Below are 24,821 nucleotides of genomic sequence, written 5' to 3' on the forward strand. Positions count from 1 at the left end.
AACCATAGATGCCACAGCATGGGGGCACATTTCCCAAGGCTGACTGACTGAGACCACATGAAGCATGGCTGAGTTGTGCGGGCTGCAGACCCTTCTTCCTTCACTGCACATCTCGCCTGGCATGAAAGTTTTCCGTTTCCTCCAGGGGCCGTTGTCTTTTTGCACTGGAGGTTGTGGGCCTTAGCCCCGGTTGTCGAGGCCTTTAGGAGGCTTTGATGCTTTCCAAGCCTTTGCTTAGGGAAAAGCGGCTTCCTCGTGGCCCTTGCTCATGGCATTCCCTCTCCCTCTCCCCCTCTCGCTAGCTTTTCCTCTTCCCTCCTCTTCTTTGACCTTGATCCCTTGAGTTTTGCATCAAGGAGGTCTTCATTACCGAGTTCCTGAGCGAGGATTCAACAGCTCTCATTTTGGTTGGTCTGTGATGTCAATTCCAGTTAACCTTTGTTCTGGGAATTAGTACAAAGCCTTTAAAATCCAGAGACATGAGGGCAACGTTTCGAGAGTCCCCTAACCCCCATTCTTTTGTGGCACCTCCGAGCTTCCCAGAGTTCCCACCCCTGACCCTTGGTATCTCTAGGGCCCTCCAAGACCCTGCCCCACCATCACCACACTGACTTGCCCGCAGGCTGGTGGAAGGAGTCTTATGGTGTCTGAGGGGCCACCCTCAGCCTTTCACTCCAGGCCCTTCTTAGAGGCATCACTCTGACCTCTCCAGCAAAATGAAAGATAGGATGTCCTTCTCAGAGGAGCCCCTCCTGGCAATTCTCAGGCCTGCTGTAGGCACACAGCACATTCATGTGCTGAGAAACAGTAGGGTTTGGCCAAGAGAGTCATTGTAGCTGTTTTAGGAACCTGGCCTCTAACCAGATTGCCCTAAGGAGAGAGAGTTCCTCTGTCTTCTATCCTGTCAGGTTTCTGGGGCCCGTAATGGAACCTTGTCCATGATATGTGCTCACTGAATACAAGGGGTGGCTCCAGGAGACTTGAAGGTCTTAAATCTGGGGGCTTCAAACTCATGATTGTTTATAAAACTTAGAAGCACAGAGGGATGCAGTGATTAGATTGGGGCAGGGGAGACCCCATTTCTTTTTCTGTATGTGTATGTTGGGGTACAAGTGTAATTTTTTTTTAAATTTTTGAGCCACTTGAAAGTAAAGTTGCAGGCTGGGCAAGGCGATTCAGGGCTGTAATCTCAGCCCTTTGGGAGTTTGAGGCGGGAGGATTGCTGGAGCCCAGGAGTTTGAGACCAGCCTGGACAACATAGTGAGACTTTGTCTCTACAAATAATAAAAATAATTAGCTGGGTGTGGTGGCACGCACCTGTGGTCCCAGCTACTCAAGAGCCTGAGGTGGGAGGGTCACTTGAACCCAGGAGATGAGGCTTCACTGAGCCATGAATATGCCACTGCATTCCAGCCTGGGAGACAGAGCGAGATCCTGTCTTAAAAAAAAAAAAGTAAAGTTGCAGACAGCATGATGGCTCACCCCTACATGCTCTCCTAGCAATGAGGGTGTCTCTTGTGTATCGCAGGAGACCATTTGTCACACCTAACAACATTAACAATCATTCTGTTTCGTCTTCTCATATGCAGTTCGTATTTAACTTCTCAGTTGTTCCTAAAATACCTTTCCCAGTTATTCCCTCTCTAAACCAGTCACCTTTGTGTGGTGCCTTTGTTTGTTGTGTCTCTTTGCTGTCTCCACCTTTTTCCTCCCCACATCATCATCTTTTTTAAAAGATTCCAGACCTGGTGTCTTGTGAGTGTATGATTTTGTCTTGATTGTGTCCCCGTCACATTGTTTGATTTGTCTTACAATCCCTCTCATTTGTTGTCAACCAGAAGATGGGGCTGGAGGCATGATTGATTTAGGGTAAACATTGTTGCCAAAATTACTGTGTAGGTGATCTCAAATCCTTTGTATTCTGTCATGTCAGGCAGGCACATAATGGCACATTATAGGGTTTTGTGCCCAAATAAAAAATTTTTACCATCCATTTAACTAAAAAATAATTTAAAATTGTACATTAATATGGGAGACCAGACTGGGTGCAGTGGCTCATGCCTGTAATCCCAGCACTTTGGGAGGCTGAGGCGGGTGGATCACCTGAGGTCGGGAGTTTGAGACCAGCCTGGCTAACATGGTGAAACTCCGTCTCTACTAAAAATACTGAAATTAGCTGGGCATGGTAGCGGGTGCCTATATTCCAGATACTCAGGAGGCTGAGGCAAGGACAATTGCTTGAACCCAACAGGCAGAGGTTGCAGTGAGTCGAGATAAGGTAGACCAGTGAGAATGCAGAGGTGTTGACCTTGGCTGAGGGTCTCTGCCCTGTCCCCCCTGCCAGCTGCACTGAGTCCTTGGACGCAGAGGCAGCTGGGCTCCCTTTCCATCATTCAATAGTCATGTGACTTTGGACAAGCTCTCCCCAAATAAGTCTCTCCAAGCCCTGTTTCCTCAATGGTAAACTAACCATAAGATTGTTAGTGAGCTGGACACCATGGCTCATGCCTGCAATCCCAGCACTTTGGGAGGCTGAGGTGGGAGGATCACTTGAGCCCCGAAGTTCAAGACCAACCTGGGCAACATAAGGAGACCTTGTCTCTACAAAAACATAAAAAAATTTAACTAGGTGTGGTGGTGCACACCTGTGGTCCCAGCTACTTGGGAGGCTGAGGTGGGAGGATTGCTTAAGCCCAGGAGGTCAAGGCTGCAGTGAGCTGTAATTTGTGCCACTACACTCCAGCCTGAGTGACAGAGCGATACCCTGTCTCAAAAGGAAGATTGTTAGCAAGCATCAAGTGAGATGATGCCTGGTACCTGTCCACACTCAGTGGCTGACTCTTTATCTTAGTTTTCCCCACTGGGAGGGAAGAAGGCAGGTAGTGCAGCGGGTGTGCAGCGAGCAAGGGCTGGGCAGCCTCGTGGAGCAACGCGGACCTGATGAGTACAGCAGGGCTTGGGGTTGGCCACACTGCCAATGTCCCCGGCCAGGGTGGGCCCCACTGATCCTGGAATCTGTGTCAGAGGCCATCAGAAAACTGTAAGGGCATTTGATCCAGCCCCTCCTGAGGCTGGAGATCATCTTGCCTCAGCCAAGCTTGTTCTCTAGGGCGGATCTACTTGCTTTTGTTCCTGCAACTCTAGCTTTTCTGAGTGGTCTCCCTTCAGTTACTCCCCCCTTGCTCTGTTAGCTGGTATTTGTGATGTTTCAAGGGCCTAGGAGTCTGATTGAGTCCTCTTGTTACATGTAAGTTTAATGAATTTGGTTCTCTACAACCTTTCTTCTTCGACTGGCAGGTCCTTCTTGTCCCAAACATTTCCCCAGGCTCTGAATTGTTCATCCTCCTCCTCATGGCCTTCTGCTTCCACCACCTCCCCTACCTAACCCCCATTCTTCCTTTTTAGGCAGGTGACTGCCCTGGCAAAAGCAGCTCTACACAGGAGTGAACAGTACTTATCACCAAATAAGGATGGAAGCTCTTTTCCTGTTTTAAATTTGGGGAGTTTTTTCAATATTTGGCATGACTCTGGTGTTTTAAGGAATATGTCGTCATCTCCTTGCCTCTGCTGCCCTCCCCCGCCCCTGTAAGTCTCACCCCCTGAAAACACTTGATAGACTGATAGAGTTTTTTAAGATGTCACCTCTATTGAGGGGCAATAGATATGCAGTAGAATTCACCCTTAAGCTGTACAGTTAGATGAGCTTATACCGATGTGTGCAATCACATCACCATCACCATGAATAGATGGGACAGTGCAGGCTACTTTCCAGCAGTTCAGCAAGTCAGTGGATAGATGGATGGATGGGTGGATGGATGGATGGGTGGATGGATGGATGGATGGGTACAGTAAATGATAGAACATGTCATCAATTAAGAAAAAGTTTTCTTTGACACATTGTGTCTTTCTTTTCTTTTTGAGATGGAGTCTCGCTCTGTTGCCCAGGCTGGAGTGCAGTGGCGTGATCTAGGCTCACTGCAACCTCCACCTTCCGTGTTTAAGCGATTCTTCTGCCTCAGGCTCCCAAGTGGCTGGGATATAGATACCTGCCACCACACCTGGCTGATTTTTGTGTTTTTAGTAGAGATGGAGTTTCTCTATGTTGGCCAGTCTGGTCTCGAACTCCCGACCTCAAGTGATCCTCCTGCCTTGGCCTCCCAAAGTGCTGGGATTATAGGCATGAGCCACCATGCCTGGCCTTGCTTTTCTTTAAGAGTACTTTGTACACACACTCCTAGTGGTAGATTCAATAATGAACCTATAGCTCCTCAAAGCCAAACCTGTTACATCTCTTAGGGATTAATTTTCAAAAAATTTTCCTGCAGTTTAGACTCTTGAGTGTTCCCTTTGACAATGGAAGGTTTTGTACCAACTTTGGTGGCTGTCTTGCAGATTAAGAAGCCAGGCACAGAGTATATATGCTCTGCGTTGGTGAATTTTGTTTTTGTTTTATTCAGTTTCATTAACAGTTTAGTTCTGGGCAGATACATTTTGTACCTTCATGGTGCTTCCCATAGGAACCATTGGCTTTTAAGCTTTCTGTGATGGCACCATAGGAGGACTGCAAGCTGCCTGGCGACTGGAGGCTTACCTGGGTGAATCATGAAAACCCATGCACATTTCATCCCCAACTCTGAGCGCTTTTAATCTAATCACCACTCTTCCAAATTTGCAGTCACAATCAACTTGCCAGAAAGACTTAACCTTTATTTTTAGTTTAATAGAATTCCTTTCTGAGAATATTTGTAAATAGCCCCTTCATTTCATTAAGTATTCATTGGTGCTGAGGATACATGGTGGGTCAAGATGGTGGGTGAAGCCAATCCACTTCCTACCATCAGGGGATGCCTACCTCAAGGTTGAGGTGGACAGGACAGTTCATGGGGAGTGCACCAGCACAGAGAGCAGCAGCCCGAGGAAGGGAGCAGACAGAGGCTGGGCGCATGTGGAGATCTGATTCAGGCTGGCTCGTCATTCGAGCGGATGCCAAAGGAAATTAAAAAGCAAAGACGACACACAGAGCCATGCCACAGCCTGTTGGGATGTCCTCTGTGGCTCGGTTCCTTCAAGACTGAGAATAGCTTCAGGGTGCAGGTCACCTCTCCCAGTTCTCCTACAGTGGTCCTTTCAGAGCAGGTCCTTCACTTGTTTTCCTCTTGCTGCAGGAGGAACGCAGCGCATCTGTCATTTGGTCCCCACTGACCTTCACCATATGAGCTCCCTGTGCTTTCGCCCAAGTGTAGTCCTATGAGGGTTCCTGGGTCTGTCCTGTGGCTCTTGTTTTGCACCTCCCCTCCCTCTGCCGGGAATACCTGTAACCCTCACACACATGGCGAAGCACTTCTCCTGCTTTAAGACTCGCTCAAGCGACTGCACCTGCAGAGCCCCACAGCATTTCACACCATCACACATCACTGCCCCTCATATGTGACCGTGGTTAGTGTCTTCTTCACGCAGCAGAAACAGAAGGGCTCAGGAAGTGTTTTCCGTCGTCGTATCTACATATAATTGCACTGGTGTGAAGCAGATACCCAAGAATCGTTTATAAGGTGACAAAATGATAAATCCTTTTACCTGACACAGGGGTTGTCAGTCTCAGCCACCCCTGGAAGGCATTGTTGAAAATGCAGATTTGATGCCACCCACCCCTGAATCTGGCTAACCAGAACAAGACGCAGAAATCTCCACATTTAACCAGCACTCCCAGAGAACCCTGAAGCAGCTTCCTGGTAACTTGGGAGGTGACTTGCAGAAATCTTGACAAAAAGCCCTAAGTTGTAGGGGAACACATTACAGATTCAAAGGAGATCCTGGAATATTTACTGGAGGAGGTGATATTTTCTCTGTGCCTTAAGTGACAAATGAAAACTGAACTCGTATGAAGGAGCTGGTGAGAGATACCAGGCTGGGAGTGGGGTTCAGGTTACCTGGGCACCAAGCTGGACATGGGGGGGCTCTGGCAGGATTTTGAATAACGTAAGGACGGTGGGGGAGTTGCTTAGGTTCTCTTGCTGTCCTGAGGCTGGAGCCTGACATGGGATCTCATCGTGTCAGAGTTGCTGGTCTGCTCAGGATTTTGTTTTTTAAACTAATGTCTAGTGGCCACTATTAACTGTGAGAATTTCCAGCTGCAGAAACCCACTGCCTCTTCACATATTTAAGATATATCTTCCCTGTAGACGGGTCAGAAAAACTTCTTCTGTAAAAGGCCAACAGTAAATAGCCTAGGCCTTGCGTGCCTCTGTTAGTGCGCTGAGCTCCACCGTGACCGCGTGAAAGCGGCCATTGACCATGAATAAATAAATGGCTGTCCTCTATTCTAGTACAGCTTTACTTACAAAACAGGTAGCACCCCGGATTTGGCCCACTAGCTGGTTTGGCAGCCCCTGGTGTAAAGAAAAGCACAGTTTAATGTATTTCCTTTCCAGTCTTAATAGTACAAAATAAAAGAGCAGGCAGTCTTCTTGGCCTGGGGAGACCCACCTGGGTGCCTGAGGTTTACGTGGTCACATGAGTGCAGTAGGGGCCGTGCTGTGGGTGCAGAGAGAAGAGCTGAGAATTGACCAGCTTCACACTGGGCAAGCACCTAAAAAAGTCACTGTTATCACCTTCAGTCATTTTCTTGGAAAATTGGCTTTGTTAATTGTGATCTAGGGAAACTCTCATTTGTTTAATGTGTTTGTATGCTCTTGTTGCAACTTTCCCTGAGAATGTTTCAGTCAAGCCAGTGACAGAGCCCCCACTTAGTGCTGGCGTCTTAACAGCTTGTGTCAGGCGATGTTGCCTGGCTAGATGTGAACACGTAATGCTGGCATGAGCAGCCCTTTCCAGATTGTCTCGGGAGACTTTTTCTATCGTCATCTATTTCAGGGGAGCCCAGGGTCCCAGCAGCTCCCAAATGAGCGAGTGTCTTTGCAGCAGCGCTCTTGGGACCTTTAGTCCTAGTTAAGCCATCAAATGCTCACCCCGAAAGGTGGCAAGGTCAGATGCCAAGGTCAGGTTCAGGCTGAGGTCTGACTGAAGAGTGGAAACCAGATCCAGTCTTTCCTTTTGCCATTTCCAGTGAATCACCAATGCAGTGTGATGTGTGATGGCCACATTCCTAAGGATAAAATCTCTAAACGCAGTTCACCATTTGTATTCCACTGCCCTGCGATGCATTGGTTGAAGTCGGAAACCATAGTAAACCAGATGGCACTTGGACCATTCCATACAGCATCCATCCCTAATTACATGCTGTCCTTTCAGTACAGTCCTGAAAATCTGTGCTTATGGAATACTTAGAAGTCAAACAGTATTTTATTTTCCCTTTGACATACATTCCCACTTCAGGTGTCCTTCACTTCTGCTATCCTCTGGGCCCCTCTGGCAGGTAATTATAACTGGATGGTTATTGAAGGGCATGCCTATGGGAGTGGCCATCAGCAGTGCATCCAGTTTGTATGGTGTAGCCTGCCTCTGTGCCTTAAAGCCAGCACCCTGCCTACTCTGGATTGATGTCATTGCATGATTAAACAGCCAGCAGAGCATCTGTAACAAGGACGTCTTGACCTCCCTGGCTCAGAATGGTGTGTGCTGGGCTCTGGACTTGCAGCGAGACTGCTCGTTCTTTAGCCAGAGCCAGTTGGATTTCTCAGTCCAGTTCCTGTTTCACTGTGGGTAGGACTTGCTGCCAGACCGCTCAAAGGGAAGGATGCTGGGTCCCTGTCTCGCTGGCAAGGCCACTGACTAGGCTCCCTGGGGCATTTCAGGATTTGGATGTGTGAGAGTTCCCAGCCCTGCAAACAGGAGGAGCCAGTTTAATATTTTACCCTCAAAATTCTATTTAAAATAGTGATTAAGTTCTGATGCTAACTCATAAAGCCACTTTAATGTGACTTAGCTGAAATGCTGTACATTTCCATTAAAAAATGGTAGTCTTTTTGAATAGCTAAAGTGTTTGTGAAGTCAATATGAAGTATCTAAAATAGAATCAAATCATGTCATTTGAGGATCTCTGCATTTAGTTTGAGGATGTGGGCAGCAAATTTAATGGAGATTCTGCAAGTTTTCTGGGCCCTTTAAAATATGTTCGAATACCTTTAAGTATGTTTATGATTAAGCAGAATATTTATTATGTCTGCTATCACGTTGTAACTTACAGCTCTGTAGATCTAGATCACTATTATGATTGATCTGTAATCGGCGATTAGGGCAATCTTTGATTCACAAAATGAAACAACGGAGGGAAATTTTTTCCTATGATAACCAATAATAATTTTAAAGGGAGGAGGAGGGAGGTAAAAAAGCAGAAATACACTGATGTTTAAAAAGGAGTTTATAAGCTCAGCAGGAAAGAGGGAACCTCAAATGCCCGCAGTCCCCCACCTGCAAGAGGAAAGGTGGTGATGGCAGGGGCCGGTGTTGGGGTGTTGACACTGACCACGGGGCCCACCCTGGAGCTGCCTGGGTGGGAGGAGAGTGGCAATGGGGAGGATGAAGAAGCCACTGGCTGTGGCTGCATGGCACAGGAGAGCTTTGCAGACTGGGGCTTTTTCTCCTAGGTGTGCCTGCATTTACTCATGTGCTGTATGTCTATGGAAAAGACTGTTAAGCTGTCAAATAGTGAACTACCTCGGTAGTTCCCGATGCCGTGATCATGGTTTTGGTCTCGTTTCTTTTAGGTTACCCCTGTTTCAGGCCAGTGCTTTTGCATTTTTGGCCCCTGCTCGAGCCATCCTGTCTTTAGATAAATGGAAATGTAACACCACAGGTAATTGCAGTTATTTCCACATATGTCATTGGGGTCCCTTAATGCAGGTGTAAAGGGAGGCCTGGACCTGCTGCCCTCAGCAGTGCTAAATCCTTTCTGGAATTAGGGACAAAGCACACAAACCCACAAACAGCTTAGAATGCTCCATCTGTGGACCGTGTCTGTCTCTCTCTTTCTATCCACTTGTTCATCCCTAACCCTAGAGCAAGAAAGGATCAGAATTGACCTCATTTCTCTGTTAATGAAATTGACAAATATGGGAACGGAATAGAAAAATATTTGTGCTATTTTTCTGCCTCTCTCTTTCAGTGGATTTTATGACCCACCAGTAATCACTCTCTTTGCTGCGTCAGCATCCCTTCTCTGAAACGTCTTTGCTTTTTAAGGATCTGGCTACTGTGGTTTGCTGCAAATGACTTTCGTTCCCCTTCCTTAGTGATTGCAAAGATCCTTAAGGAACCCGATAAGGTCAGGAAAAGATAGGGAATTTGAGAAAATCAGAGTCAGACCTGTACTCTCAAAAATACAATTACATTTTGACCTTCTAGGAGCAAAATTTTCCAGCCTTCATTTCCTTCCTTGCTCCTAGGAGTTACTTTGTGACCACTGATTTGATCTGGGAACTGGAAAAGGCCCTCTGTTTTATCTAAGTTTTTCAAACCTCAGTCCAGCAACCTTGCTATTGGGCATTTCAGTGAGCTGTGTGCAAAGGTTGGTTTTTTTGTGTGTGAGGCTGGTGCTAGTAACGTGTATCACCACTTCAGTTAGCTTTTGACAATCTGGGGAGCTCTCAGTCGATGAATTCATTTGGTTAAATTAGCATTTGAGGATCCACCTTTCACTAAGATAAGCTGTACTGTTAGATGTTGAATTTTAGGGATGGGGATTGACACAGATAGAATAAAAACAGGCAGAAAATTCTTCTTAAAAGGTAAAATGAGTATGTCATGTGAGACATCAGTGTCACTCCAAGAAAAACTTCTTGTTTTTGTTTTCAAGATGTTTCAGCTGCCAATGGAACAGCAGAGCTGTTGCACACAGAACACATCTGGTACCCCCGGATCCGAGAGGTAAAAGACAAGCATTGTCCGCTTTTGGCTTCTTCATGTTTCTTCTCAGCCTCGATGTTGGTTGACCCAGGAAATAGCAGTTACTTTTACTGAGCCCTTCTTTTCTTTTTCAATTACTGATACGTTTATTTCTCTTGTTAAAGTAAATGTAGTTAAGCAACACTCTAAAATAAAGCATACGGAAATGCTTTGGGCAACCAGAAGGAATGGTTTCCTCCCTCCTGCGCACCAACAGACCTGTCCACTCACACCCGCCAGCACAACTAGCTGAGGTCGGTAGCTCCCTGGACAGAGCTACAGAGGCTCACCATCGACAGATAGAATTATTCACTCTGGCCTCAGCGTTTGCCTGTGTTCATTGAAAGAGCTAAAGATATTTGTCTGCCAAAGTGCAATTGAATAGAAGCAGACATGAAGTACGGCTGACAGTGTATTAATATTTTCCAAAACTTGTGAGATAATTCACCGTCAGTTCAGAATGAGCACAGATGTGGCCATTCTGCACACTAAAAACATCCCTTTAGAATTTCTGTCAACAACACTGTCTTGTCGATGTCCTGGGGGCTCACTCTTTAAAGCTGAGAGTCTTTATGCTGCAGTGTTCCTCTAAGGCTGGTCTTTAAATGTTGTGTTTCTTAAATGGGAATTATAAATTTTTGCCTGCATGATTTAGCAGTGGAAAAGGCATGTGGGCCGTGTGTCCAGGACCCATTTCTGTAATACACCTGCCTCAGGAATGCAGGCCCCAGTTAGCGCGCACTGAAGTTTCTTGTCAGGTCCTGGGGGATTTTCCAGCTTATCTCCCAAGTTAGATGATGTAATAACTCACTGCCTTGCAGAATTATCAGTTGTGGTTGTAGGTGACATTCTGAGCGTGCAATGTACAAGCAGCTCACTCTCATGTCTGTGCCATCTCTTGTTGCAGATCCAGGGGGCCATCATCATGTCCTCACTGATAGAAGTAGTCATCGGCCTCCTAGGCCTGCCTGGGGCTCTGCTGAAGTACATCGGTCCCTTGACCATTACACCCACGGTGGCCCTCATTGGCCTCTCTGGTTTCCAGGCAGCGGGGGAGAGAGCCGGGAAGCACTGGGGCATTGCCATGCTGTAAGTGGAAACATCTCTCCTCGTCCCGCCACTTCAGGGCAGCCTTTAGGAACATTCACATAGACTTCAGGAGATAATGTTTTTCAATAATAAGAATGGTCTGACAGTTTCAACTTTATCTGCTTCAAGCTAGGGGATAGTCAAAGGGTTTTTGACCCAGAGGTTGGGAAGTGACATACAGTTGAGTGTGAAGAGTGTGGGTTGTAAGGTTTTAAGCTTTGGTAATGGGGTAAGGTGGTGGCACCATTTGGTTTTGACTTTTGAGGTCTTGCCAAGTCTCACGTGCATGAGTTGACATATTGAGAAGCCAAAATTTTTCTTTTTTTCTTTTGAGACCGAGTCTTCCTCTGTTACCCATACTGGAGTGCAGTGGCACGATCTCGGCTTACTGCAACCTCCACCTCCCGAGTTCAAGTGATTCTTCTGTCTCACCCTCCTGAGTAGCTGAGACTACAGGCACACGCCACCACACCCGGCCGTTTTTTTTTTTTTTTTTTAGTAGAGACAAGGTCTCACCATGTTAGCCAGGATGGTCTCAATCTCCTGACCTCGTGATCCGCCCGCCTCGGCCTCCCAAAGTGCTGGGATTACAGGCGTGAGCCACTGCTCTTGGCCAAGAAGCCAAATTTTTATATCATGAGACTCAAAAATATTCAGAGTGGCAGGAGTCTGGAGTATTTCCAGAGAAGTTGCGGGAAAGGTCTGTTGGCATTGATGATGTGGCTCTTCTCCCTACGCCACACTGAGCTCTGCACTCCTGGCGGGTGGGTGGTTGGGGGAGGGACATGGTTTCTGCTGGGGTCCTGCTAGTCAGTGCCTGTCCTTTTGTATAGAATGTCACATCCATTAAAGATGTCCCTTGCCCTGTAAGTAAAGTTAATATTTTGTGTTAATGAAGTCACAGGGGAGTTTGATAATATTATTGATGATCAGAGCCACAGAACTCTTTGTAACACAGAGCCCACATTCTCTGTGTGTCTGCAGAGCATATTTAAGAATTGATTATGTGTAGGTCTGTGGTTCCATTACTCTGGAATTTAACCAGCCAGTAAAATTCCTAAAACAAAATAAGCCATCACGTAGGAGGATTTTTCCTTTGTTCTGTTTTGTGAAATATCCTGCAGTTATTTAATAACAGGTGGTATTTATTGATCTTTTTTACTACACACCAGTCCTTTATATAACACTTGTATATAGTATCAGATAAGGTATATCCTAGTGTTATCCCATTTAACAGCAGAGGACACTGAGCACCACAATATAATGTTATTTGCCCAGAGTCATACAGTGAGTTAAGTGGCCAACGTGGGTTTCAAAACCCAAGTGTTGGAAATGGGCCTGAACCCATCCTACTCAATCCTGTTCTGTGTATTAGAACATGACGTACAAATAAAAGTGAACCATAGCAGAATTGTTATCTATACTTTACAAATTAAGGTGTGTGAAAATATCAAGTTTTTTTCTTTAAACAAGGTTTGAAGGAGGCACATCTCACACATGAGCATGAATACCCATCATCATGCTTTCCCAAAACTGTTCCTTTTTTAAGATGGAGTCTTGCTCCGATGCCCAGGCTGGAGTGCAATGGCGCGATCTTGGCTCACTGCAATCTCTGCCTCCCGAGTTTAAACAATTCTCCTGCCTCAGCCTCCCAAGTAGCTGGGATTACAAGCATCCACCACAACGCCCAGCTAGTTTTTGTATTTTTAGTAGACACGGGGTTTCGCCATGTTGGCCAGGCTGGTCTCAAACTGCTGACCTCAGGTGATCTGCCCACCTGGGCCTCCCAAAGTGCTGGGATTACAGGCATGAGCCACTGTGCCCAGCCCAAAATTGTTGTTAACATTCTCATTTCTCCGAAGGTTGTGGGCCAAACATTCTTCACACCAGTAGAGGTGGGAAGATGGCATGTAAGAATATTCTTTCAGCAAAAGGTAATTAATGCCAAAACGGATAAATAGTAGGTATAGTACAGTAACATTTGAAACCAGTAACAAAAGGATGAACAAAACCCACAAAGCACTTAGAAGCTTTAAAAAAAAAAAGTGTTAAAAATCACTCTCAGAGGGGAAATGGAAACTTTGCAATTACTTACTGATAGTTTAGGAAGTGGTGGCAAGAACAGCACCAGTCACACTTAGTAGCCAGAGGTGTTCTCAAGAAAATTCACAACCTTTAAAGCAGATACAGCACATGAGGAATTTCAGTAGCTAAGAAAACAGGACAAAAAAATGAACCTAGTAAAAGCAGGGGGAATGAATTAATAAAGATACAGAAAATGTGAAACAGATAGAAGTGGTAAATCTGAAAGCTGGTCTCTTGAGGGGAAAAAAAACCCAATGTAGACAAACTTCTGGCAAAGCTAAGCAGGATAAGAGGATGCCTGTGCACGTAGATCTGCCACAGATCCCGTCAGAGGGAGCTAAACTGTTACCTCCCCCCAAATTAAAACAAAAAGTGAGAAAATAGTGGTTTTCAGAAAAGCCTAAGTAACCAAAATTGACTCCTCCTCACTCTAAGTATGCGGGTGCCTCCAAACTTGATCCTGGCCCCTTCTCTCCACGCGCTTCCCCCGAGGAGATCGCATTTCTTTGAAGGTGAATATTTCCGCCGAAACCTGTAGTTCATACCTGTGAACTCCAGATTTACAGAGCCAGCCCTCAGCTTGCCCTCTCCACTTCCGGACTGAACTACACAAGACATCTTCAACTGTAAATGAAAAAAGCCCCAGACTTTTGATTCCTTTCCTGCCCCCGAAACCAGTTTCTTCTGCCTTCCTCGTTTCGATAAATGGCACAACCGTGCTCTCAGTTGCTTCAGCCAGAAATGTCTATCTGCTCTTGAGTCTTCCTTTCCCCTCATCCCTCACACAGCCCATCCTGCCCTTCCTCCTCCAGAACAAGTTGTAAACCTGTTTTCTTTTCCAGACCTTCACTGCCGCCACCCTCTGCGAGCCTCGCCCTTGGCCGTTGATTCCTCACTGTCCCCAACTTCTCCCTCCTGTCTCCCAGGGGTCCTCCTCTCTCTCCTCCTTTTGAAACATTAGTTAGACACAAGCTAGAATTCTGGAAGCTTTGGGGTCTTCTTACTGTTCCAATGTCTGGAGCCTCACGTGCTGCCCTTGGTGGGTGTGTTTGCATCTCTTGGCCTGGATACCTGGAGCCCCTTTGCTCCGAGCACCCAGGCATGCAGAGGTGGGACATGATCTTGAATTATTTAGATGCCTTCCTGTGCTCCACCCTTACTTGTCTCTTTCTGTAACCTCTTCTTGAAGCCTCCTGGAGTCTTCCTCTTTCTTCTCCTGTTTTCTATCTCTTTGTCTTTTTTCTCTATTCGTGAGAATTATCTTTTGCTTTATCTCTTATTCCTTCTGCCAAGACTGTCATTTACACTCTGGTGTTTTTTCAGTTTCTAAGAGCTCTTCTGTGTCCTTGGGCTGTCAGCTCTGTGAGGGCAGGGCCTATGTGCTGGGCAGGTCACCTTGGCACCCCCGGCACCTGCCCCTCCCGTGGCTGAGCTGGCGCTCAGTGAGCAGGTTGTGAACTAATGAAGGAAGGCTCAGGAAGCCCCGTAAACCCATGACCACAAGAGCAACCAAGATAGTTGTTGAAGGACTCTGATTCCTAAAAGAAACCCTGGGTCCAGATGGTTAGACAATGAGTTCTTTCCGTCTTCAAGGAGGAGAGAATATATGCACCGTTTAAACTGTTCCAGAGCTCTGTGAAAGGAGGGAAACTCCCCAGCCAATCTTAGCAGCAAATTCTGACTGAACTAATACAAAAGGAGAGCCAAGGACCATCGTTTTCTTTCCTGTGGTTGTGTTAAAAACAAACAGATCCTGAGCTGATGGATGTATTGTGGCACATTCTGAGCAACGAGCCCTGAGTTCAAATGTCTTCAGGTAGCATGCTCAAGTTCAGCATCATTCTCTACTGTAAGGCTCCTTCCAATCTTTAAAAATGCAAATGTGCAAAAGACTCTATTCACCTTCAGAAAAGGGCCTTAGTATCCAGCCCTGTCCACCCTTAATTTGTTTTTTAAATGCCACACATCTATAAGCATATCTTGGTAGACTATTCCTTAGAGCATGTTTGGGAAGATGCTGCTACAGATAATATAATGAAAGAACAAGGCATAATGTATCATTTCAAGAATTCACAGATGGTCAAATATTAAAGTGTGTTGAAATCGATCACGGCTGCATGGTAGGTTTTATTTTACTTTTTTTAAATTTTGAGACAGGGTCTCACTTCATCACCCAGGCTGGAGTGCAGTGGTACGATCTCAGCTCACTGCAGCCTCTGACTCCTGAGTTCAGGCAATTCTTATTCGTCAGCCTCCCAAGAGTACCTGGGACTACAGGGTAGATTTTATTAATAAGCTCTTATTGATAAAAACTATGGTAATAGTCCCCTCCCCAAATTTTATTTGTAAAATTCAACCTACGTGCTTGCTGCAAACTTAGCAATGTGAGAACAGAAGGAATTTTTTTTTTTTTTTTTTTTTTTTTTTTGAGACAGAGTTTCACTCTTGCTGCCCAGGCTGGAGTGCAATAGGGTAGTCTCGGCTTACCGCAACCTCCACCTCCCGGGTTCCAGCAATGCTCCTGCCTCAGCCTCCCAAGTCGCTGGGATTATAGACATCTGCCACTGCTCCCAGCTAATTTTTTGTATTTTTAGTGGAGACAGGGTTTCACCATGTTGGCCAGGCTGGTCTCAAACTCCTGACCTCAGGTGATCCACCCACCTCAGCCTCCCAAAGTGCTGGGATTACAGGTGTGAGCCACCACACCCGGCTGTATAGAAGGATCTTTATGCATAAGATAAAAATGCCTCATACTTGAATGATGAAATATTCAAATCAGGAACTTAAATAAGCTTGTTTATTATCACTGGTATCATTTAAAGTTATTCCAGATGTGCTAGTCAGTGTATAAAACAAGAAAGTAAAATAATGTGAATCCATACCAAAAAGATCAGAGAGGAGAGGGAATGGTGACTTGCCTGTAGAGGAATTAAATACATTCCACAGCTTCATAAATAATATGGTGGTCCTGGGACAGGGATAGACATTGGTAGAGCAGAGCAAGAAGAACAGAATCAAAGAAAAATAAGTATTTAGTATAGATGACAGTCATATTTGAAACCAGTAGGGAATGGACAAATTGTGTAGGAAAAACTAACTATTTTTGGGAAAAAGTTAGACTCCTAATTTATATCAAATTATATTTCAGTTGAACTAAAGACTTAAATATATAAAATAATCATAAAAGTGCTAGAAGAAAACCTAAATAAGTATTTAATCCTAAGGGAGGGAAGATCTTTCTTAAAGCAGATATTGAAAAGAGAGAGAAAGATAGATTTTACTACTGACACATTTAAAACATCAAAAAGCACTGAATTAAAAACAAATCTGGTATGGTGGCTCACACCTGTAATCCCAGCACTTTGGGAGGCTGAGGTGGGCAGATCACTTGAGCTCAGGAGTTCTCAACCAGCCTGGCCAACATGGTGAAACTCCGTCTCCACTGAAAATACAAAATGAGCCAGGTGTAGTGGCAGGCGCCTGTAATTGTAATCTCAGCTACTCAGGATGCTGAGGCATATGAATCACTTGAATCCAGGAGGTGGAGGTTGCAGTGGGCTGAGATTGTGCTTGAACCCAGGAGGTGAAGGTTGCAGTGAGCTGAGATTGCGCCACTGCACTCCAGCCTGGGTGACAGAATGAGACTCTGTCTCGAAAAAAGCTGGGAAAATACTCATAAAAATGTCACAGAAAAGGCTAACGTCCCTAACTCGTAAAGAGTTCTACTGGTTAAAAGTGAGAGAGGCCGGGCACAGTGACTCAAGCCTGTAATTCCAGCACTTTGGGAGGCCGAGACGGGCGGATCACGATGTCAGGAGATCGAGACCATCCTGGCTAACACGGTGAAACCCCGTCTCTACTAAAAAATACAAAAAACTAGCTGGGAGAGGTGGCGGGTGCCTGTAGTCCCAGCTACTCGGGAGGCTAAGGCAGGAGAATGGCGTGAACCCGGGAGGCAGAGCATGCAGTGAGCTGAGATCTGGCCACTGCACTCCAGCCGAGGCGACAGAGGGAGACTCCGTCTCAAAAAAAAAAAAAAAAAAAAAAAGTGAGAGAATCCCAGTGGAGTAATGGATGAAGAGCGTGATAGGAGTAACCATTTAGCAAAAAAGGAACTACACCTAGCTCATTAATGTGTGAAAAAGGTTTATGCTCCTAATTTATTAAAATGTGTATTACCTACATGATTCCATTGGAATTGAGAGTGAGTGAATGGTACAAACTAAGTCACTCCAATACAGATGGAGTTTAGAGACAGAGTCTCAGGGGAGATTAGTGCGGCCGGTCAGCGACTGCTCTTTCTGGCACAGTGCATATGTCCTTGGTAGGACCTACATTTTAAAACTTTTTTTTAAATTGACTTTTCTTATGGAAAATTTCAAACCTATCCAGAAGTGAAGACAATAGTTTAATGAACCCCCATGTGTCAATCCCAGGCACTCCAAAACAGTATACTTTTATCTATAGCCCACTGTTCTTCATCCCCTTCCAATTCAGTTACATTCTAGGTATTTGAAATTTAACAGTGATTGAGCACAGAAATCTAAAGTAAAATAATAGTCACCTCCTACCCATGTCTCAAAAAAAGGTCTCAAAAAAATCTCATGATTGTTAACTAGCAAAAAAGTTTGTTTTTATCCTTACATATTTTTATATTTTTATGCAAATAAGCACAAACTAGCATATATACAGCTTCAACATAATTTTATTTGCTTTTACCCCAGTAATTTGTTGGGTTTACTTCTCCTAGACAGCATGTTTACATTGATCTCTTTCTTTCTAAATCTGCACAGTGTTTAATAATATAGTCTATAATTTATTCAACCATTTCTCAATTGATGCTCATGCATGTAGCTTAAATTTTTGCTGCTACAAAAAAACAATTGTTGAAATATATACCTCAATGTGTAAAGACTGAGTATTAGAAGCAGTGATGATACAGTTTTTCAATTAAAGCTGTTGATGTTGCTTCCGATGTCATACAGTATGGGAATTGTTAAACAAGCTGTGGTATGTCCATAAAACAGAATACTAAAGCAGTCACTAAGGTGCTAATGCAAATCTCTGTCTGATGAGGTGGAAAAGCAAATAGGTGCGGCAGGTCAGGAAGCTGCGTAAAACTTGATGCCAGTTTGCCTTAGATAATAACCTGTTCATGTCTGGGGACAAGGAAGATGACAACGTGTCTTCCTCCAGCACCCAGCAAATATCCAGGGAATGAAAGCCATTCAGAACAGATAGACCACAATATTACATGGTTTTATCACTCAAGGGGGATTATGGATGATCTTCAGGGTTTTATTTTTTTCTTTCTGCTTACCTGTCTTAAATTTTTTCTACAATTTAGTGTGCATAACATTTAAAAGTAAAAGTTAGCAAAGGTAAACATGAGGTGAAAATCACCCAGTGGAGTAGACAGCAGCCCATCCTGAGAGCTGAGGCTGAAACGCTTCATCCCTTTTGCTCAGTTAAGATGTGTGGACGTGGGCAGGTCTGCATCTCTGTCACAGGGTGCCCGCCCCCAGGTGTATTTGAGACTAAAAATAAACTTGAAGTAGACAGGTTTTAGAGCAGAAAGAATAGTCATGTTCATCCGCTGCCTAATCTGCTTTCCAAATTTGAGTTGCCGATTTGGGCCTGAGATCTGAGTGTCCCTCCTCAAATTCTATGTGGTCTCAGTCTCCTCTTAAATGTGCAGGTGTGTTGCCTGAAATAATGACGACAAAAATAGCAGACTTGGGGCATCTTTGGATCTCCTAATATTCACTCTGAAACAAATAGGTAGCATTTTTTTTTTCCTAACATGAAAATTATATGGAGGTCTAAGTTTAAAATATTCCAGTTTTAGTATCCCTTGTTACCATATTGATTTTTGTTAAACTTCACTATCAAGGAGGAGTTGAAATAACGTGGGCACTGTGTGCGTTTTCAACCTTGAACTGGTACTGGCGGAGACCCCCAATGGGTCACCAGTTCACTGAAGTGCCTGAGTAGGCAGGGAGACCTGTGGAGCAACACACGCCTGTTCTCCAGCCGGGATGCCATCCACACCTCATTAGGAACGTGGCAGTGGAGTCACACTTGACCGGCTGTCGATGGAGCTAATGATGCCATCTCAGCAATTGGAACTGTGCCCAGGAACAATTAAGCTTAGCTTTGACTGAGAACCTACTCTTCCTGCCAGCACTACCTCAGGTCTTAAGTGAAGGAACGAGACCACATGGAGGCTTAGACGCATTGTTGGGCACCAGTTTTGTTTTGGTGATGAGTAAATCCACCTGGGCAATGGGAAAAGGCCCCACACCTGCCAGCTCCATGGGACACCAGACCGATGTCACAGACTGGTGTGTCAGGAAGTGCCATGGTCCTGCTGTGGAGGAGTCGGCGCCTGTCGCTGCCTCCCATAGCACTTAGTGCAGTTCAGTCAGGACCGTGAGGCTCGAGGAGAGGGACTTCTCGCAGCCCAGCCTCCCTGCCCTGTGACCAGGGTGCCAAAAGGAAAGAGTTCAGTTCAAGCCACAGGGCTAGATTCCTGGCCCCCCAATGCTGCAGCCCTAGCCGTGTGGTCTTGACCTCTGGCTTAGTCTCTGTGAAAAGGAGACGATCGTAGAAGCTACCCCATCAGGTTGAGATGATGCACAGGAAGACATTAGTGTAGTGTCTGGCACACAAAGCCTCTCAGGAGTGTTGTTAATACTGAATTCTACTGTACCTAGTTTTCTTAAACAGTGAAGCTTTACTTTCTGCTCTTTTAAAAGCAATTTATGCATGCTGTAAGTAAATTGGAAAATACAGAAAAGTGGGAAAACTAGTTGCAAATCATGTAACTACTCGAAGCGAATCCCTAGGAGAATTTTGGATCATGTCCTTCTTACCTGTTTGTGTGTACGTGCAATAGTTTCTTGGTTTGCTTTGTAGTTAATTCGTAGTTTAGAATCTTACAGTCTGTGTTATGTCTGGCATCCTTTCCCCTTACATAGTGTGAGCTTTTCCCATCAATGTATACATTCTTTGAGTTCTCTTATTCTAGTTAGGAAAAGCAGTCCTAAGGCATTTACCTCAGAATTTCATTTCAGTATCAAGAAATGCTAGGCAAGTTAGTTGTAACATCTTCCCCCAAAGTAGTGTTTCAAAAAGATGTACATCCCAATAGATGTACTGTTTCTCAAATAGTAGTTCAGAGGACTAGCAGCTTTCTAGGTAAATGAATTGAACACTATGTCAATTTTGCCATAGAAGCTTCGAGTGCTACCTTGCAACAGAGACATAACAGCCTTTGACCTAGTTTGTTTTCTTTCTCTCCTCAGGACAATATTCCTAGTATTACTGTTTTCTCAGTATGCCAGAAATGTTAAATTTCCTCTCCCGATTTATAAATCCAAGAAAGGATGGACTGCGTACAAGTTACAGCTGTTCAAAATGTTCCCCGTGAGTAGCTGCCTTCTTCCCCCGCTGACATTTTTGCCTTTGGATAATACGTAAGATGGTTAAGAGAAGGGAGGGTTTTAAGCGGGCCCCCCTTATGGGATCATGTCTGTGCAGTGATATCAGGGTACTAATGACCACTCAAATCATCATAGACTTAAAGGTTCTGATCGTGAAATGGGAGCAGATCCTTTTAGCAGTGCCAAAGGATGGGGTCACTGTCCTTCGGACTGAGTGAGATTTGACTCCACGTGGCCTCTGCAGGCACAATGTCCATTCTTGTTTTACTAGCCAGACTTTGGAAGGGATAAGATAAATTCACCTGAATGAAACTGCTCTCTCAATGAGATTCCATTCAAGGAAGAATACATCTGCAAAGTGCTGACTGTGGTGGGCTCTGGGGTGTGATGTTCAGACCGCGGGAAGGGGTGTTTTTTGCCAACACCTGTGAGCCCTGCTGGCCTGACAGAGCTTCCCCTTGACCACTCCAGATCATCCTGGCCATCCTGGTATCCTGGCTGCTCTGCTTCATCTTCACGGTGACAGACGTCTTCCCTCCCGACAGCACAAAGTATGGCTTCTATGCTCGCACGGATGCCAGGCAGGGTGTGCTTCTGGTAGCCCCGTGGTTTAAGGTTCCATATCCATGTAAGTATTCTGATGTCCAGAGGGGTCAGGAGCCCAGGAGGGCCCAACCGAGAGGGGTTGGAAGTTGGCAGAACAGCCTTCTTTGTCCCAGAATGTCTCCTGAGGGTCTTGCCATTCTGGTCAGGAGAGGATTAGACAGCAAGTAAGGGAGGCCCTGTCCCCAGAGAGCAGAAGCCAACACACAGAGACTGACTGGCTCCCTTCTCAGATTAGCTAGCTGTCTCTTTTGGATCTGCTAGGATGAAATCCGGGACAAGGTGTCTCTTGCCAGGTTGAGGCTCTGGTGGCCAGGATTTGGGGGCAGCTGTTTAGATAGGCAAGTATAGAGCTGCTTGGTCCCAGAGCTGCCAAAGTGGAAAGATGTGAGTGGGAACAACCTGGGGATTAGCAAGCAACCTGCTCAAGCATGATGGAATTTATATAATCTTTTAATGGGCAGCCATAATCTTTTAAATTTGGCCACAGCTGTAGAGGTAAGTTGATAGTCACTAGTGGCCAAAAGCTGCATCTTAATTTGAGTGTTGTGTAACTCTTGGGGGTGTGAATGCATTCCCTAGCTGGGGTGTCACCTGGACTGGTGGCTAGCCCCATCTAGGTGATCCCAGTGGTTGTTACCCACGTGGTTCCGTTGTGAAGACTCTAGTCCCAGCGTTTGGGTTTTTATTAGAATTGGGGCCTGAGCTTAGTCAGGTTCAGCTCACTTCTTTCCCTGTTTAACCATCTTACTTTCGTTTTTTATAATGGCAAGGAGAAAAAGAGAGAAACCAAGAATTTTAAGGTTGGGTTAAAGATGACTGCTCTGAGCATGTTGAATGATGAGTGTTGGCTGTTCTTTTTGTTCTTAATACAATTAGGAAAGCTTTAAAAAGTTTCGTATTTCAGGCGGGGCACGGTGGCTCATGCCTGTAACACCAGCACTTTGGGAGGCCGAGGCAGGAGGATCACCTGAGGTCAGGAGTTCAAGACCAGCCTGGCCAACATGGTGAAATCCTGTCTCTACAAAAATAGAAAAATCAGCCAGGCATGATGGCGGGTGCCCGTAATTCCAGCTACTTGGGAGGATGAGGCGGGAGAATTGCTTGAATCTGGGAGGTGGAGGTTGTAGTGAGTCGAGATCGCACCACTGCACTTCATTCAGCCTGGCAGACAGAGCAAGACTGTCTCAAAAACAAAAAAAAAAGTTTTATCTTTCTAAAATAACTTTCTCATCAGATTGTATGGTCTAAGTATGCACTTATACAGACCTGTTCTTTCTACAAGAAAGAATGTGCATGGTTCATAAACATACCTATAGTCTGAGATAAAATGAAATTACAGTTAGTTGATGAGGCAGTCAGGGCAAGGAGTAGGGGGAGACGGGGGTGGTGGGTAGGTAGAACCACCCACAGCACATACACAGTGGTCTTCTGCTTGTGTGGGCAACTCCCAAGGTGGGTGCCAGTGGGAGCACAAGCTGGGCTGTCCAGGAAAGGCAGCTGTACAGGTGCTGGGGCCAGAGGGAGTTCACTAGGACCCATGGGGCCCTGCATGGGAAGGTGAAACTTAGTAGACAGAGCCTCTGAGGTTGTGCTGGCCATGAGCAAGCACGTAGAGCTCCTGGCCTGCCGAGGGCTGGTGCGGTAGCAGAGCTCCACTAGCTAGAAAGCCACCCCCAGGGATACAGTCGTACTACCGTGTACATATGCAGTGCTCTCCAGTGCTTTGTCTCAATCCAGAGAGAGGCTTTCGAATACCTGAGCCGTACTTTCCAGTGTTTAGTACACTAGGCATAATCTGGACTCATTGTTAATGTAACACAGATACCTGGAGCAAAATGTCAACAGTGCTGAGGTTGAGAAGCCATGCTGTCAAGTAACAAACTAAAGGGAAGTTTCTTGGTAAAAGGAGATATGAAATAACAGATTCAAGATAGAAGGCTGGAAGTCAACAGGGTCTTTAAGAAAAAAAAATATATATATAGAGATACAGATCCAAAGGAAAAAGGATCAAAATAAGAATCCCCCCTCAAAATCAAGACACTAAACTGAAACCAGAATGCTACAACAATGACATGATAACAGTATAAAAGATAATTTAGAAAAAGCAAAATGTTGCTTGGTGACGAAGCCGTCTGAACAAGGAAAATCCATTCCAAATTAACCTGGAGCTGATGTGTTGAGCAGGCCTCTTGCTGGTGGCATAGGGTGTGTTGAGCCTCATCCGTCAACCTGTGTACTTTGTACCCCTGACCAAAGGCCACCTCTGCATCCCCTCCTGGCTGCTCCCACAGAGTGAACCAGCTCGAGGCAGGAGCAGTTCTGCCCGTAACTGCACTCCAGGCTTATTCTGCACGTCTGAGTTTGTATCCTTTCTCTTCCCAATCCAGTGGTTGCTCTAGGCTACCTACAACACAGGCCAAACCCCTGAGGTGGCTTAGATGGCTTTTGGAACCCTTCCCGAACTTGCCTCCTGTCCCATGCTCTGCATGAGAGCTTTGCGTCCACCAGAACACCTTCTTTCAAACCCCACCCCCCAGACCCTCCCTATCCCTGGAGGGGCACCTCCATTCCCACCTCCTCCTCAGATCCTTCCCTGGCCAGGGCCTCACTTTGCCTTTTCCTGACCTCCTCACTGGTGCTCCTTGTGACCCAGCTCGGCTTGCATCCACTTTTGAAGTTGAGCCATGGCCCTCTCCCTGGATCTTTTGGAGTGCCCTGTGCCCCCAGCTACATTGTTGGCTCTTGCGTGAGAGACCATGTTTTAGCCATCATTCTTTTTCCGCTGTGCTTTCTCCTCAGTGGGTGTATTTTAACTAATGCTTCAAGTAAAGAAGGGCTACTCCTTTATCAAAGGAATCTATTCATTCTCACACTGAAAGAGACCCATACTATTTTTATTAAATAAGATCTATGGCTTTCAAGTCCAAATAAATATACTTGTAAAGAAAACCGTATCTAATGAGGGATTAAGTAAATATCTCACTTTGCTTTCTGAAATGAAACTATTTAATTTCCCATAACATGGTTTATGATTTAAAAATAAGGTTCTGGTATTATAGTAGAGAAGGACTATCCATACGTTGTGGATGTTTTACTGTTGGGATTTAAATTTAGCTGGTGATTTCTCACTGCTTTTTCACTTGATGCCCTCCCCTGGGGAAGGCCACTGCTGCTTTATACCCTGCTCTGTACAGCAGGGTTGTAAATCCCTCATGCAAATTTCCCAGCACGGCAGGCCACTTTCAGTTGTTATTTAGTAGATGCTGAGTGTGTCTTGGAAGCAGGAAAGAGAAGTTACAGCCTCTTCCAGCCCAGCGTTCTTCTTCCTGTGTTTTTTTTTTTTTTGAGATGGAGTCTTGCTCTATCACCCAGGCTGGAGTGCAGTGGTACAATGTTGGCTCACTGCAACCTCTGCGTCCTGGGTTCAAGTGATTCTCCACCTCAGCCTCCCGAATAGTTGGGATTACAGGCACGTGCCACCTCACCTGGCTAATTTTTGTATTTTTAGCAGAGATGGGGTTTCACCATGTTGGCCAGTCTGGTCTCGAACTCCTGACCTCGTGATCTACCTGCCTTGGCCTCCCAAAGTGCTGGGATTACAGGCATGAGCCACCGCGCCCGGTCACGATGTCTTCCTTTAATTAAAGACACAGTGTGGATCAGTCTTCGTTATGGCCACCTTCATCTGACTTAGCAACTGTCCCAGGCCTCTGGTGCTTAAGATTTTAAAATGAACAGTTTCCATGAGCTCCAGAA

General features: G+C 45.5%; 1 protein-coding gene across 11 annotated transcripts in view; it reads left to right on the forward strand.

Moving 5' to 3' along the window:
- The window catches only part of SLC23A2 (solute carrier family 23 member 2), a 149,839-nt gene that overhangs the window by 106,784 nt on the left and 18,234 nt on the right, over positions 1-24,821 (forward strand). For all 11 annotated transcript variants that reach the window (XM_023217916.2, XM_023217926.2, XM_023217927.2 and 8 more), the window contains 5 exons: positions 8,664-8,752; positions 9,752-9,822; positions 10,748-10,929; positions 20,322-20,442; positions 20,931-21,087. In XM_023217916.2, the coding sequence (XP_023073684.1) occupies positions 8,664-8,752; positions 9,752-9,822; positions 10,748-10,929; positions 20,322-20,442; positions 20,931-21,087 (620 nt within the window). The remainder of the gene's footprint in view (positions 1-8,663; positions 8,753-9,751; positions 9,823-10,747; positions 10,930-20,321; positions 20,443-20,930; positions 21,088-24,821) is intronic.

Source organism: Piliocolobus tephrosceles, chromosome 20 (genome assembly GCF_002776525.5).
Source record: "Piliocolobus tephrosceles isolate RC106 chromosome 20, ASM277652v3, whole genome shotgun sequence".
Lineage (NCBI taxonomy): Eukaryota > Metazoa > Chordata > Mammalia > Primates > Cercopithecidae > Piliocolobus > Piliocolobus tephrosceles.